Source organism: Salarias fasciatus, chromosome 2, assembly GCF_902148845.1.
Source record: "Salarias fasciatus chromosome 2, fSalaFa1.1, whole genome shotgun sequence".
Lineage (NCBI taxonomy): Eukaryota > Metazoa > Chordata > Actinopteri > Blenniiformes > Blenniidae > Salarias > Salarias fasciatus.
The window spans coordinates 3592824-3607955 of NC_043746.1; the positions used below are offsets into that span (position 1 = coordinate 3592824).

At 49.2% G+C, this 15132-nt stretch overlaps 1 protein-coding gene across 1 annotated transcript in view; it reads right to left on the bottom strand.

Moving 5' to 3' along the window:
- aff2 (AF4/FMR2 family, member 2) overlaps positions 1 to 15132 on the bottom strand; it is a 115091-nt gene that overhangs the window by 99778 nt on the left and 181 nt on the right. Inside the window, exons 2-4 of the mRNA XM_030113744.1 lie at positions 13602 to 13612; positions 10630 to 10632; positions 522 to 642 (exon numbers count right to left, since the gene is read on the bottom strand). Coding sequence (XP_029969604.1) covers positions 522 to 642; positions 10630 to 10632; positions 13602 to 13612 — 135 coding nt within the window. The remainder of the gene's footprint in view (positions 1 to 521; positions 643 to 10629; positions 10633 to 13601; positions 13613 to 15132) is intronic.

Here is a 15132-nt window from a genome sequence, read left to right on the forward strand (position 1 = left end):
TAAAACCCCTGCATTATCTGATGGCGAGGCTCATTCTCTGTTCCTCTCCTGCAGCCACACCTGAAAGTCAGCAGCGTTAAACTGCCTGAGAGTCACTCTCTCACCACACAGTTCTGTCACGCCTCCTGGAACGATTCCACCGTCCAGTGGAAGACGATCAGCCACTAACTGACTGATTCATCAGGTCAAAAATAAACTGCTATGGAGCTTCCGACGAGCCTGAACGGCAGTAGGGGGCGCTGCGGGGGCAGAGTGGCGCCCATCCCGGCTGATTACCGCCTCGTAAATTCACCCCACTCGCTGAAATGAAATCCTGCCGTCGAGGACGTCGGCTCGCCCTCACGCAAAGATCAATCAAAACCGAGCGGAGGAATATAAATCCGTCTCCTCCACGGCGCCGCAAATATGACCACGAGGAGCTTCAAGCCGTGTTCAGGTGACGGGTCTGAACTTCTGCTGAGTTAAAACAGTCGGACTGCGTCAGCGTTGGTGCGAACGGGGAACGTGGGTGTGCTTCTTACTTTGTACGGTTCTCCAAACAGGTTGAACCCGGTGGAGAAGAGGTCCTCGTCCTGCTGGACCTCCTGGGTCCTGCGCTCCCACTCCCTCCTCTTCAGGGCGCTGCGCTCCGACTCCAGGTGGCTGCAGACACACAAACATCGGCTGCTGAGCGTCTGCAACAACACGACACGACACGACACGACACGACACGACACGACACGACACGACATGACACGACACGACACGACACGACACGACACGACACAACACAGCACAACACAGCACAGCACAGCACAACACAACACGACAAGGCGTTTCCGCAGCGGCGGACAGCGATTGGCTGGAAAGTTTCCAGATCAGATCAGATCAGAGCGGTCAGGCGACCGGAAAACGACAGTAAGTCAGAAAATGACTCAGATTCCACAGAAACCAGCTGAATTCTGGAACATGAGTCTCAAAGTGAGAGCGAGAGAGAGACGAGGGGAGGGAGTGTGGGTAAAAACACCGTCTGACAGAGCCCAGTGCCAGAAGTGGATCTGATGGAGTCTGATCCGACCTCAGCTTCAGCACCACCATCCTGATGATCCTGCTCTCATCTGAGACCCGGCGAGTCCAGAGTGCTGGACCGAGACTCTGAAGGATGAGAGGTGCTCTCTCTCTCTCTCTCTCTCTCTCTCTGAACCAGATGGTCGGGTTTTATTTTACCTTTGGACCTCTGAATGAATTCCATTCATCTACAGTTTGATTCATAAAGGCTGACTGATCTTCAGACTCGGAGGAATTGTTGTTGCGCTAAATGTGTCATCAGAGCCTTGTGAAAGCTATCAGACCGGACTGCACCGAGCAGTCAGACCCAGACAGGGAGGACATTCTCCAGCGACCAGCGTCTTTCGAGGCGCCGCTCTCTATTTGCCTGATCGAGCTCCTCAAGATGAAGGAGCAACAGGTTATCTCAGCATACAGAGCGGGGATTATGGAGACAGGCTCACCGTGGAGTTATTCTTAGGCTATATGAGGCTTCGTGTTGGCTACGGAATCTATTTCTCATCCCGTCGTGCAAATGATTCGACCCCAACGTCGTATTTTTCACAGTAGACTCAGATATCTGCACCAAAGGGAGAAAGAGAGTTATAACAGTCGCACTGGATGGAGCTGGACGGTGTTTATCACAGCGCCCTCTAGTGGCTCCTGGAGCTGGACGGTGTTTATCACAGCGCCCTCTAGTGGCTCCTGGAGCTGGACGGTGTTTATCACAGCGCCCTCTAGTGGCTCCTGGAGCTGGACGGTGTTTATCACAGCGCCCTCTAGTGGCTCCTGCAGCTGGACGGTGTTTATCACAGCGCCCTCTAGTGGCTCCTGCAGCTGGACGGCCTTAGGTGAAGTGTGTGAAGGGAGGGTAGCCGATGAAAAGACGCCAGCGTTGCTCCCCGCTGAATAAAGCAGGAGAATTAAAGAGAAAGCTTTCTATCTCCAGTGAGGTTAGCATGATGTAGCTTTACCCAGATTCACGGCAGCAGGCAGTTTCTTTTAAAGGAAGGAAGAATAAAACGATGAAGGGAGGGGAGAGGGAAGGGGGCGGGGCCAAAGCCACAGCGCGCCGGGGGAATCTCACATGGCGTGATTGACAGCCGAGGTGTGCGCGTGACCGCCACGCTGTCTGACAGACACCTGACAGCGCCGTCAGGCCCGGTACACGGCGTGCGCACGTGTACAGCGAGCACGGCGTCCCAGGTGGCCGAACGCCATCACACCGACCGGGTCAGACCCGGTAATTAACACATCCAGGAAGCCTTTCCCAGCATGCACCTGCAAACGGCGCCACTTGTCACACACACGCAGGTGAGCTGGAGGCCACGACGTGTCAGGAAGCCGTGTTCTCTCTCTCCCACACACACACACACACACACACACACACACACACACACACACACACACACACACACACACACACACACACACACACACACACACACACACACACACACACACACACACACACACACACACACACACGCCAAAAAGGGGAGTGGAACAAAGGAAACAACCTTTCAGGTGAAACACGACTTCATGAAAACAGAAGGATTAGTGATCAATACACACCTGTATGCAGATGATGGTAATGTCTTTATGCTTAAGCTTTCTTCTTGATAACATTGATATGTGTGTGTGTGTGTGTGTGTGTGTGTGTGTGTGTGTGTGTGTGTGTGTGTGTGTGTGTGTGTGTGTGTGTGTGCAGAAGTGAAACGTCTGTTTCCTAAAAGAATGCAGTGAGTGGAGGAAGGTGTTTGATGGATGGACAGACGGATCTGAACTGGATCGCTGCAGATTAATGGAGCAGGTGATATCAGCAGGGCTCGAACCGGCACATCCTCTCTGAATGGAAATGTAGTGACGGCAGTGTGTGTGTGTGTGTGTGTGTGTGTGTGTCCTTGTGTCCTGAAGTAATGCTGATAGTCAGAATAAGCTCTGGGAATTTAATCTCAGCAGAGCTATGCTGTGCTCCCCTGATAAAACACACACACACACACACACACACACACACACACACACACACACACACACACACACACACACACACACACACACACACACACACACACACACACACACACACAGAGTCAGCACGAGCCTCGTCAGCCTCTCATTTACTTCCACTGCAGAGTTTCGACAGTCTCCCTCCCTCAGCAGTTTGCCATTGTGCCCGTGAGCAAGGCATTGACCCTGCGGCCCCGGCTGAAGGCAGACTGCAGACTCCCCTCCCTGATGAAGAGGTTCATCACAGGTTCTCCCTGATCCAAACCAAGCTCTTGCTGGAGTGACGCTTTTATTTACTATACCGCCTGATAAACGGCGTGGAACCCTCCATCTGCAGCCGGCCGAAGCCGAGCTGTGTTTCCAGATGTTGAGGGCGGCCGGCGGTCTGAGCGGAACGCGAGCTGACGTCTGGGCTCCGGTCCGCGTTCTGCAGCCGCGGCCCGACTCTCTGGACTCCTTCTGCGTCGGTGTCTTCTGGGAATAAACTGTCAGGGCGGCTGAAGGCAGCCGCTCGGAAACACACTCCACCACCTCTGAAAGCCGTCTGGAGCGAGGCTGGCGGCGCGTTCTGCTGAACCGCCATCAGCACCGGATCCCACAATCAGATCTGATCAGATCCCTCCTGAGCAAGATCAAACGACACAGGTCCAGACTGCAGTGGACACTGCGGTTGTCCGTTCGGTTGTTGTTTGCTTTGACTGAAATGTTGATTTAAAAATCATCTTGAATGTAGCTTAGCTCAGAGCATGGAGTCAAACTGGATTCACCAGATTCACCAGATTACTCCACATGAGCAGAAAACAGTGCAGGATTATTATTCCAACTCCGTCTCTTTATTCTACAAACCAGGGGTCTGCAACCTTTTCAAATTTGTTTTATTTACAAAAAAACCCAAAACAAAACTATGTCTAATGATGCATTTATGAGGTTTTAACTGCAGTTCAGGAAAGTGAACTTTTTATTACATTTAACCTGATTTTGTACCTGATTTTGACAGTTCCACTTTTCAAGCTTTTGTGCTGACGATTTTGAAATTGTAGCTGTTTTCACCATTTTCCCAACCTTATTTAATTGTCTTCTTTTAGAAACTCCAAACATTTCAGGTTTTTGAAGCCCTCCTGTCATGTTTTCCCCATTTCTTGTGGTTTTGGTGATTTTTTCCTAACTTCACTTGTACCTCTTTTTGAATCCCTTTAGAAGCAGGAGTGATGAGTCATTCTGGAAAGTACTGTGGTGTGCGACTATAATAAAAACAGGTTAAATGTTTATTCACGTTTCATGTTGTGAAAGCTCCATGGAGCCACAGGGACAGGGACTGAAGAGCCTCTGGACTCCTTCAGGGTTTTACTGTCCATCATGTCCAGAACTCCACGTTTCACAAAGTTTTACCAATTTACATGTAAACATTGCAAACTGGAGGCTATTTTCAAAAACACACCAGTCTCACAGAATTAAGAGAAGTTTAGTCAGGCTGGACAGTATATCACAGTTGTGGCTGTAACGGTATCAATATGAACCGAAACGACCAAGAGCTCAAAACCAGAACATCATCGGCGTAAGTCTTTATCTTTATCACAATACTCAGCATTATGGAGTCTTCCTCTGCATGCTGATCCAAAACCAACACAGAAGACTGAAGTTCTTTCCTTCTGTTGTTCTCTGAAGGTGTAACACCTCCACCCCCCCTCCCAAACCCCGCCTCCCAGTTCAGAGTTGACCCCCCAGTGAGCAGCACCTCCGCCTGCGCTCCACTTGTTACAACAGTTTGCTTTAAAATGCATCATCTGATTAATCTACTGCTTCTAGGAATGAAAACCATAATTATAGCTTCAGTTGGAGCAGCAGCCGTTACAAAAAAAAAAAAAATATATATATATATATACACACAACTCTTCGTATTTTTATTCTGTTTTATTGAAACTGCATTATTTAACCAGGCAGGCTCAATTAGGAGCAAACCCTCCAACCTGTGTGTGTGTGTGTGTGTGTGTGTGTGTGTGTGTGTGTGTGTGTGTGGGGATGAGGGGGTAGAGACCATGTTTTTTTGGAATGACAGGGAGAAGTGAGGGGGATAATGAGTGGAGGAGGAAGAGGAGGAGAGGGGGAAGGAGAGAGGAATAGCTGTCAGGCAGCAGACAAAAGCTTTGTTTGAAGTGTCAGTTCAACGACGCAGTTCTGTGTGTGTGTGTGTGTGTGTGTGTGTGTGTGTGTGTGTGTGTGTGTGTGTGTGTGTGTGTGTGTGTGTGCATTCAGACGGCATTACACATCAGAGAAATATCAGCAGCCATTCCTGGATAGACAGCAGCAGAAGAAGCAGCAGATCCAGAAAGCCATCAATGAGAGGATATCAGGTTTCTTTCTTTTCTTTCTTTCCGCTGGTTCCTGTCGGTGGAAGCCGGGGAGAATCAGAAATCACGGCGCTTTGTGTGTTTGTGTGTGTGTCTGACATGAGAGCAGGTATTATAATGGGACGCAGCCTTCAAGCACATTGCTGCCTTCCAGCTTTGTTCCCATGCACATCACACAGGAGTGTGTGTGTCTGACACTGATGGATAGATAATAGACAGAGCAGCAACAACAGGACTCAGCTGCTTTGTCAGGCTGAGTGTGTGTGCGAGTGTGTGTGTGTGCATACAGACACTCAGATGTATAGAAATCACAGGATGTGTGAAGAACTGATCTCATGTTTACAGCCTCTTTCTTCTCTTCTTTTGTTTGTTCTCGTCTGCAATCGGACTTGGAATCATTCATCTGATGAACCAAAAACTAAAAATCAACACAGCAGCTAAAAACTGATCCCTCAATTAAACACTGTTTATATTTTAGCCACCGGTGATGGTGGACAGTGTTTGCAGTTAAACGTGGGGCCGTGTAATTGATTTACATCCATTTCTTCTTCAACACGCCGCCGTTTGGACGCCGCTGCAGATGTTTACCTGAGGCAGATGTTTACCTGTGGCTAATATTGAGACGGCGGCTCAGTGCTGCGTGGAAATAGAGTCAAACAGACAGCGTCAGGCGCTTCTTTCTCATTTCATTTTACATGTTGGTCAATGCTGATGAGTCAGACGGAGGTCCCGGTCTGGGATTTCTCTACAAGAAACACCAAGAAATATGGAATTTATTTAATCTGAAATTAGGGTTTGGATCCTCTTTGGAACGGCCTCAAGAAACTTTACCTAAATTATCTGGAAACGTTTGACTCATTTTTGAAAACGATGTTTTTTTCCACTCGACTCACATTCTGTTTAGATGAAGCTGCAAAAAGGTGAGATATCTTCTGTCACTATGGAAAAAAATGTTTAAAGAGGTTTAAAAGCTACAGGAATGAAGAGAGATGAAATAGACAAAACAGGTAAAATATCTTATGAGGACTAAAAATAGCAAAAGAAGCTAAAACGACAAGAAAAGGTCCAAAAAACAACCGGATTTGCCAAAACAGCTAAAAGGGCTACAGCAGCTAAAACTGCTAAACAGAAGAAAAGAGAAAGAGTTTAAATGGCTGAAAGTAAACAAAACTGCTGCGGTGGTCAAATTAAAGTGGATAAAGTGGTTAAATTCTCTCAAAATGACAACAAGAGAAACAAACCTCTAAACATCTCGAATCTGAAACGTGTCTTGTTGTTATGAGAGTTTTGATCAGTGGCTGTTTTCCACGTCTTAGAAGGTTCATGTTGGGTGAATTCCCCTCACTGGAATCGTCTCTCCTGGTCATAAAGTTCACAGATCGTTCCAGCGGAGCCATATTGATCCAGAGTCGTTCTAAACGCCGATCACTCAGGGAGACATTCGGACTGACGGAATCCTCCAGCTCGCCTTGCTTCTACGGCCTTTAATGTTTCACCTTCTTGTTCCTGTGCTGGATCTCAACAGTCAGATTTCATTTTCTGCTCTCAGCAGATGCTGAAGGAGGAAAAGACCCAGAAATGACAGATCTATTTTTATGTTTGACGGCAGGACAGATGAGACAGCAGTGTTTTCCTGAGTCTTTCCTTTACTCCGTATCGTCTTCTGGCATCAAAGGAGACACAGATCACTATAAGACTGGAGATGACAGCCGTCCACCTGAGGGCAAAGGGACGAGGGCCTAAAGGTCGGCCAACACAGACCAAAGGTCAATATGATGAGAGTCCAGTGGGGTCAGGTAGAATCTGAGACCCTCCGACTGAAATGGATGACTTGTGACGGTTCGTCACCATAAAAACAGCGAGTCAAAAATCTACACTTTAATCTGCAGAGCGACGAACCAGACAGGAAGTGAGCTTTCCTCCTCCTCAGAGGAGCCGTGGAGGCAAAGACACAAGAGAAGATGGATGGAGGACAGATAGGAGGGGACGGAGGGGGGATTCAGTTCAAACCCGGATTAATCTACGTTCTCCATGAGAACCACGAGTTCTGAGGAGTCCACAGCATTTTTGTGAAGTAATTATTGACAAACACATGAAGTGAGTGAAGGTTCCCTTCTGTCCATCTTCTGAGTGTGTGTTTTGTGAAACTGCTGCGTTTCCAGGGAGGTTATAAAGCAATACCAGCGATGGCCTGAGGGGGCAGCGTTAAGCCACATACTCCATGGACAATCAGAGAACAAAGAAGACAAGAGAGACACCAAGTCTTCCAGAAAACACTGAAGGCTTTAGAACCAGTGAGTTTTCCTCACAGCACCTTCCAGATGACGGAAGTTTGATTTTTCACTGCTGTTGCCATAAAGCAGAGACTCTCCTGATTTTATGGTTTTCCAGATTCACTGATCAGCATTAATGAGCATCTGCAGGCCAAACAGAGGCTGCCTGACGGTTTTCCATGAGTTACAAGTCAGAAGGTCAGGAGACGATGACAGCCGCAGACGGACGGATACAGCCGCAGACAGACGGACGGATACAGCCGCAGACTGACGGACAGATACAGCCGCAGACTGACGGACAGATACAGCCGCAGACTGACAGATACAGCCGCAGACAGACGGACGGATACAGCCGCAGACGGACGGACAGATACAGCCGCAGACTGACGGACAGATACAGCCGCAGACTGACGGACAGATACAGCCGCAGACTGACGGACAGATACAGCCGCAGACTGACAGATACAGCCGCAGACAGACAGATACAGCTGCAGACTGACGGACAGATACAGCCGCAGACTGACAGATACAGCCGCAGACAGACGGATACAGCCGCAGACTGACGGACAGATACAGCCGCAGACTGACAGATACAGCCGCAGACAGACAGATACAGCTGCAGACTGACGGACAGATACAGCCGCAGACAGACGGATACAGCCGCAGACTGACGGACAGATACAGCCGCAGACAGACGGACGGACACAGCCGCAGACGGACGGATACAGCCGCAGACAGACGGATACAGCCGCAGACAGACGGACGGACACAGCCGCAGACGGACGGATACAGCCGCAGACGGACGGACGGACACAGCCGCAGACGGACGGATACAGCCGCAGACAGACGGACGGACACAGCCGCAGACGGACGGATACAGCCGCAGACAGATGGACAGATACAGCCGCAGACGGACGGATACAGCCGCAGACGGACGGACGGACACAGCCGCAGACGGACGGATACAGCCGCAGACAGACGGACGGACACAGCCGCAGACGGACGGATACAGCTGCAGACAGATGGACAGATACAGCCGCAGACGGACGGATACAGCCGCAGACAGATGGACAGATACAGCCGCAGACGGACGGACGGATACAGCCGCAGACGGACGGACGGATACAGCCGCAGACGGACGGATACAGCCGCAGACTGACAGATACAGCTGCAGACGGACGGATACAGCCGCAGACAGATGGACAGATACAGCCGCAGACGGACGGATACAGCCGCAGACAGATGGACAGATACAGCCGCAGACGGACGGATACAGCCGCAGACGGACGGACAGATACAGCCGCAGACGGACGGACGGATACAGCTGCAGACGGACGGATACAGCCGCAGACGGACGGATACAGCCGCAGACGGACAGATACAGCCGCAGACAGACGGGCTCTGACGCTGACTCAGGAAGTCTCATGTCCTCCGACGTCCCGTTTAAACACCACCATCTCATGGAGGAAGCTGAAGAAACCGAAGCGCTTTGCAGCGATAGGAGGCGGCTCGTCTCCACACTCAGGCTCCCTTCACTGACTATGAGAGCAGGCGGCGGGTTTCAGAGCAGAGTCCCGGGTTCAAAGGCGCCTGAGCGGCCGCATTATTAACGCAGAGGGATGAAGGAGGAGTGAATGAAGCCCGGTTCTTCAAACCCTCGCTCACACCTCAGCATCTCAAGTGTCACAGCAAGCTTTTCTTCAGTGGCTACAGCGATACGGGGGGGGGGGGGGGGGGGGCACCCAATAACTAAAAGTGTGTGTGCTGCAGTATTAAATTATGTGCCTTCATTATAGTAGCTACTCTAACATAATGGCTTCTGGAGCCCCGTGAAACAAAAGATTAAACAGCCAGAGAGAGAGAGTGATACAATGAAAACAGGCCACTCGGGCCCACTTCCGAGAGCAAACACTCATCCTGGGAGCACACACACACACACACACACACACACACACACACACACACACACACACAGGTTCGTATTTCTATCCTTGTGGGGACCTTCCATTGACTCCCATTCATGTCTAACTCCCAACCCTGACCCTTACCCTAACCCACACCAAAACAAAGCGTAGCCCTAAAGAAATGTTTTTGCACTTTTACTTTTTTCAGTAACAACAACATGGTCAAGAAAACACTGTTTCCCCTCATTAGGACCCAAAAAATATCCCCGCAAGGCACATCGTGCTGGAATTTCCTATCCTTGTGGGGCCATTTGGTCCCCACAAGGATGGAAAAGCGCGCGCGCGCGCGCACACACACACACACACACACACACACACACACACACACACACACACACACACACACACACACACACACACACACACACACACACACACACACACACACACACACACACACACACACACACACACACGGACCTGGACTGATTGTCTGAACTGCATCAGATTCAGGACCTGGTCTCCAGCCCAGCAGCTTTGTTTCTACCGTGTGTGTGTGTTAGCGTGTGTGTGTGTGTGTGTGTGTGTGTGTGTACCAGAGACATTTTCACAGTTTTCTGCTGTTAGAAGTGTTAATTTTAATTAATAAGTGGTAAATCTGTATAAAAGAGAAAGAGGTAAAGTTTGCCGGGGCTTCTTCTCGCTGCCGGCAGCCCTGATGACCTGCTCCTCTCTCCGAACAGCGTTGTCAAAGACGTGTGAGAATTCACAGCCGAGCTGCGAAGATCCAGGCTGTGTGTGTTAATAACGCAGCCCGGTTTCTTCTCCACTAATCAGGTGCGGCTCTGTGGCGAGCTGGGAGACGGGAGCGGCGTTCTGAGTGGAGAGACGGGTTTGAGAGGGACTCTGCAGCTGGAGGACCGATCTGACACCGTCGCTCACATTATTACCTTAACTAATTAAAACATGTTTTCGTTTTCCCGCTGACGTCGTCGCTGTGTGTGTGTGTGTGTGTGTGTGTGTGTGTGAGCTGTAGCAGGTACACGGGGCCGAGCGTACCTGTGAGACCATCTATTTGTCCTTGAGAGTTGAAGTGAGGATGTTTGGTTTCTCTGCACTCAGCCGCTCGCTGATGAACCCTCCTGCGGAGGAATCCGACTCGTTTCACTTCCTGACAGGCTTCCGGAGGCCAGCGCTGTCCCGCTGACTGCTCCGCGCTTTAAATCCACGCCTCGAGGCACCGTTATGGACAAAATCAGCTGAAGATGCGATGGTACCAAGCATTGCGATGATGACATTGTTGAGATATATGGTTGGATTTGTCATGTTCTTTACATCAAATACATAAAAACTTATAAATTTATAAAGCAAAAATAGACATCTATAAAAACATAAATACATGACAAAAGTTGTGTTTTTGGTGACACCACTGCTGTATAAATTAACTCTCAAAACATGAAGGATTTCTGTTTTCACTGGAAACCATCATCATGTACACAGGGTCTTATTTTTAGCATTTTAGCAGAAACACCTGCACTATGTGAGAAGAAAGAATCTCTGGAAACCGAAACCTTTACATACTTCCCCCTGTGCACACCAAACCTTTAAATACAAGCCAAATATGACTGTTTCTTTCTTTTAGCTGAAAATCTTTGGTTTTATTGCAGTCTGTGTTAAACTGTGAGCAGCCTGTCTTGCATAAAGACCATTTTAAAATGAAAGAATTCACACTGTAGAAACTATCAAAGGTGTGTATTAATAAATGAGCCAGGATCTGAGTGAACTAACGTGGACTCAGAATCTCGGACGGAGACGGAGAAAAACGCCAAGTGAGTCACTGAGCAGAGAGGCGGGGACCGAACACCCCGGGGCCGCCGGCGCCCAAAACGGCAAAGAGACGGAATCATCTGCAGGTGGAACCACGAAGAGCCGGCAGGGCTGGCGGAGCAGCCTCTGGAGAGGAGCCGGGAGCGCTCCCCGACCGGCCAGATCAACGATAAGAGCCGCCTTCAGCTCCTGATCCTCACCTGATAATGAGGGGTTAATAATTTAACACACACTTAAAAATCCCCCCTCTTCACACACACACACACACACACACACACACACACACACACACACACACACACACACACACACACACACACACACACAGTTAATCTGCAGACTATTAGCTGATGAGAAAGAATTAGCGTTTGCTAAATGAGTTAATTAGATAAAGAGTGAACAGTTAACTACGTCCTGCATTCAGAGGAAGCAGAGGACGAGAGCCGAGCATCAGATACCAGGTTCAGGGGGAGGACAAAAGATGAAGGGGGGGGGGGCATCTGGTGACATTCATGTTTTCCTCCAAATGCTCCCAGAGACCAGCTCTGGAGACTCAGCCTGGCGAAAACAAACGTGCACACACACGTGCACGCCTGCTCCTCACTGGCTCAAAAACACTCATTAGGAGGTGTTCATGCACTTCCACACACACACACACACACACACACACACACACACACACACAGAGCGATAAGAAAACAATGTCAGACAGGCAGTTTATCATGAGGGCAGAAAGAGACAGAGAGAGATTAGAGCCCGTCCTCATATTCACAGAAACAGAAACACTGAGAGGGAGAGTGTGTGTTCTGGTCCAGCTACTCTTCCGGGGACGCTTCATTCCAGTGAGACATGGGGACGGTGTGGACGAGGGACGAGGGACGAGCAGACAGCGGTGAAGACCTGCACTGAGGTGAACCTGGAAGCAGGAGGAGCCTCAGCGCCTCAGGGGGGGCAGTCTGGGGGGGTCGGGGGGTCGGAGGTGATCAGTTCTGCTCACTGGCTGGAGAGCTGAACACCGTCCAACTCTGATGACCGGACAGAGATTTGAGAATCCTGCATTCAACCACCCTCCAGCTGGTGGTGGTGGGGTGTGTGTGTGTGTGTGTGTGTGTGTGTGTGTGTGTGTGGGGGGGGGGGGGGGGAATCTGAGAACCCCTGGATGGAGGCTGAGATTAAGCTAGTCATGTTTAGGGATGGACTTAATGTCAGTCTGCAGGAAATGAATTTAAGCCCAATGTAATAGCCTCTCGAGGTATGGATACGTGTGTGTGTGTGTGTGTGTGTGTGTGTGTGTGTGTGTGTGTGTGTGTGTGTGTGTGTGTGTGTGTGTGTGCATGTGTGTGTTCCAGGAAATACAGAGAAAAGGTAATATGGTGTGATTTAAATTTAAATCAGCTTTAAATGAATTTATTATCTTGTGTGGATCATGATGTGCACATGTTTATGTGTGTGTGTGTGTGTGTGTGTGTGTACACTCCTGCATGTACAGTACACACTATATTCTGTGTAGATGTGTGTTTTTTCACATATAATGATATTAGGCTTAGTAATATCTGTGTCACATAATCCCCGTTTTTAATCTCTGTCACTTACATGACTGCAGTGTATAGTATATATATTTCTACATACACCATTCCCAACCCCGCCGTGTGTGTGTGTGTGTGTGTGTGTGTGTGTGGGCCTGTTAATATCCAGTGTGAACGCGGTGTTTAAGGCTGTTTGTATGTTAATGAGATCTGTCATCTACAACATAATAGCTTTACTAATGTAATCACAGCCATTATCACGCTGATGATCTCCGTCTCAGACATTATCGCCGGTGTCACATGCTTGTCACCGCCGCTCCGGTCCCCTGGCGGCGGCGGCGGCGGCGGCCGCTCGCGTGGCGCCACGCCTGACATTTCCCGCGCTCCCTCAGTCGAGGAACGAGGCGACGCTGAGACGTCTAATCAAAGAGACGGCCGTGTAATCCCTCCGCTTTAATCTCACACATTTACACGTGTGTTACATGAGACGTGTGTGTGTGTGTGTGTGAGTGTGTGTGTGAGTGTGTGTGTGTGAGTGTGTGCTGTTGCCCGTGGCTCATTAGTATTTACAGGATTAGTCATAAATTTTGCTTCGTGGAGACAAATAAATTTGGAGAAGTAGATTCATGGACCGACTGTGGAAGACGGAGCTTTGATGTGCTGCTGATACTGTAGGCGATGTCGCACGTCTGCTCCCGCTATGAATATATTAAACTGTGATTTCACAGTTATTTCTTCTCCTTCGCAGTGCCGCTTTTCATCATTGTTTTGCGACTTAGAGCAGATGACTGACAGTTGTCTCCTTAAATTAAAGCCCGTCTGCAGCGGCTGCAGGAGGCTCGGCGTGCTGGGTCATCAGCGCCCGGCAAAAACCACAGCGCCGCTCCACCGTCAAAATCCACCACATTCTGAACCGCGAGCACGTCGATGTGCTTTCAGCCTTCCCTCCAAACACTGTACACAGAAGTAAAGCAGATGCTCGTATTCACTCAGACAGCAGGTGCAGAGCGGGCTGGATTTATAGAAATGCATTTAGAATGAAGAGACCGAGCCGACCGGCCACTGAGGCCGTCCTCTTGCCCTGCTAACGGCTAACAATTACACTTACAAGCTTTTAAAAGTCACTGAATGGAAGAACTGACTGTCAGAGTTTGATTGACAGCTGCTCTCAGCTGGATGAGGTCATCACTACGTCCATATATGGTCATGAGTGTCAGAGGGATGATGTCATCGCTCTACGCCCATATATGGTCATGAGGGTCAGCTGGATGATGTCATCGCTCTACGCCCATATATGGTCATGAGGGTCAGCTGGATGATGTCATCGCTCTACGCCCATATATGGTCATGAGGGTCAGCTGGATGATGTCATCGCTCTACGCCCATATATGGTCATGAGGGTCAGATCACCGTGGAGTGAGACTCAGCAGAAAAGAAAAAAAAAACTTTCTCCAGCGAAAACTGCTCCCTGATCCATTAGTTGAGGCAAAACATTATTACAAATGAAGCCTTTTGACAGGAACACTGGTTATCTCTCCGTCTATGTGGTTTTCAGAGCCGTCAGACGTATAGTTTAGACACTAGAGGCCTCAGTTTGTGAGAAACGCGATACTTTCCTCCATCTGACTCCACTGTAGCTGACAGCAAAAAACGTCGGATGGGAGCAGAGACCACGCCTTTTCTGTCTCACAGAAACTGACAAACTTCATCAGATTATCCCCACATGTTACATCGTCTTGTTCGGAAGGACCTTGTGACTTATTAAAATGTTGCTCGGTGGTTTGATTCAGCAGGTTCTCCTCTGCTGTGGTGTTCAAAAGTCTCGAAGACAAACAGCCTCAGAGGAGATCATTTTTCGTGAGGACCAAATTTCAGTGAAAATCTTTCTTTGAAAGTTAAATTGCAGACTTCCTGTTGGTTTTAGGTCGGGGGTGTCAGCGTGTGATTTTTAGGTCTTGAGACGGACAAATGATTGTTGTTTTGATCTCTCTATCACATTCCTGCGGGCTGTGGCGGTCATTTTAGTGTATCTAGGTGGCACTAGGGAGCATATTTTGGCAATGACGAGGTTAATTTTTACATTTTAGCAAATTTTTGGAAGGTCATGACGTGTGTGCCAAACATGGTGAATACTGGGGCTGGTTTAGGGGGCCAAATTTGGGTTCATTTCCACGTCGGAATAATAAGAACAAACACTACAAATACAATAAGGTCGTTG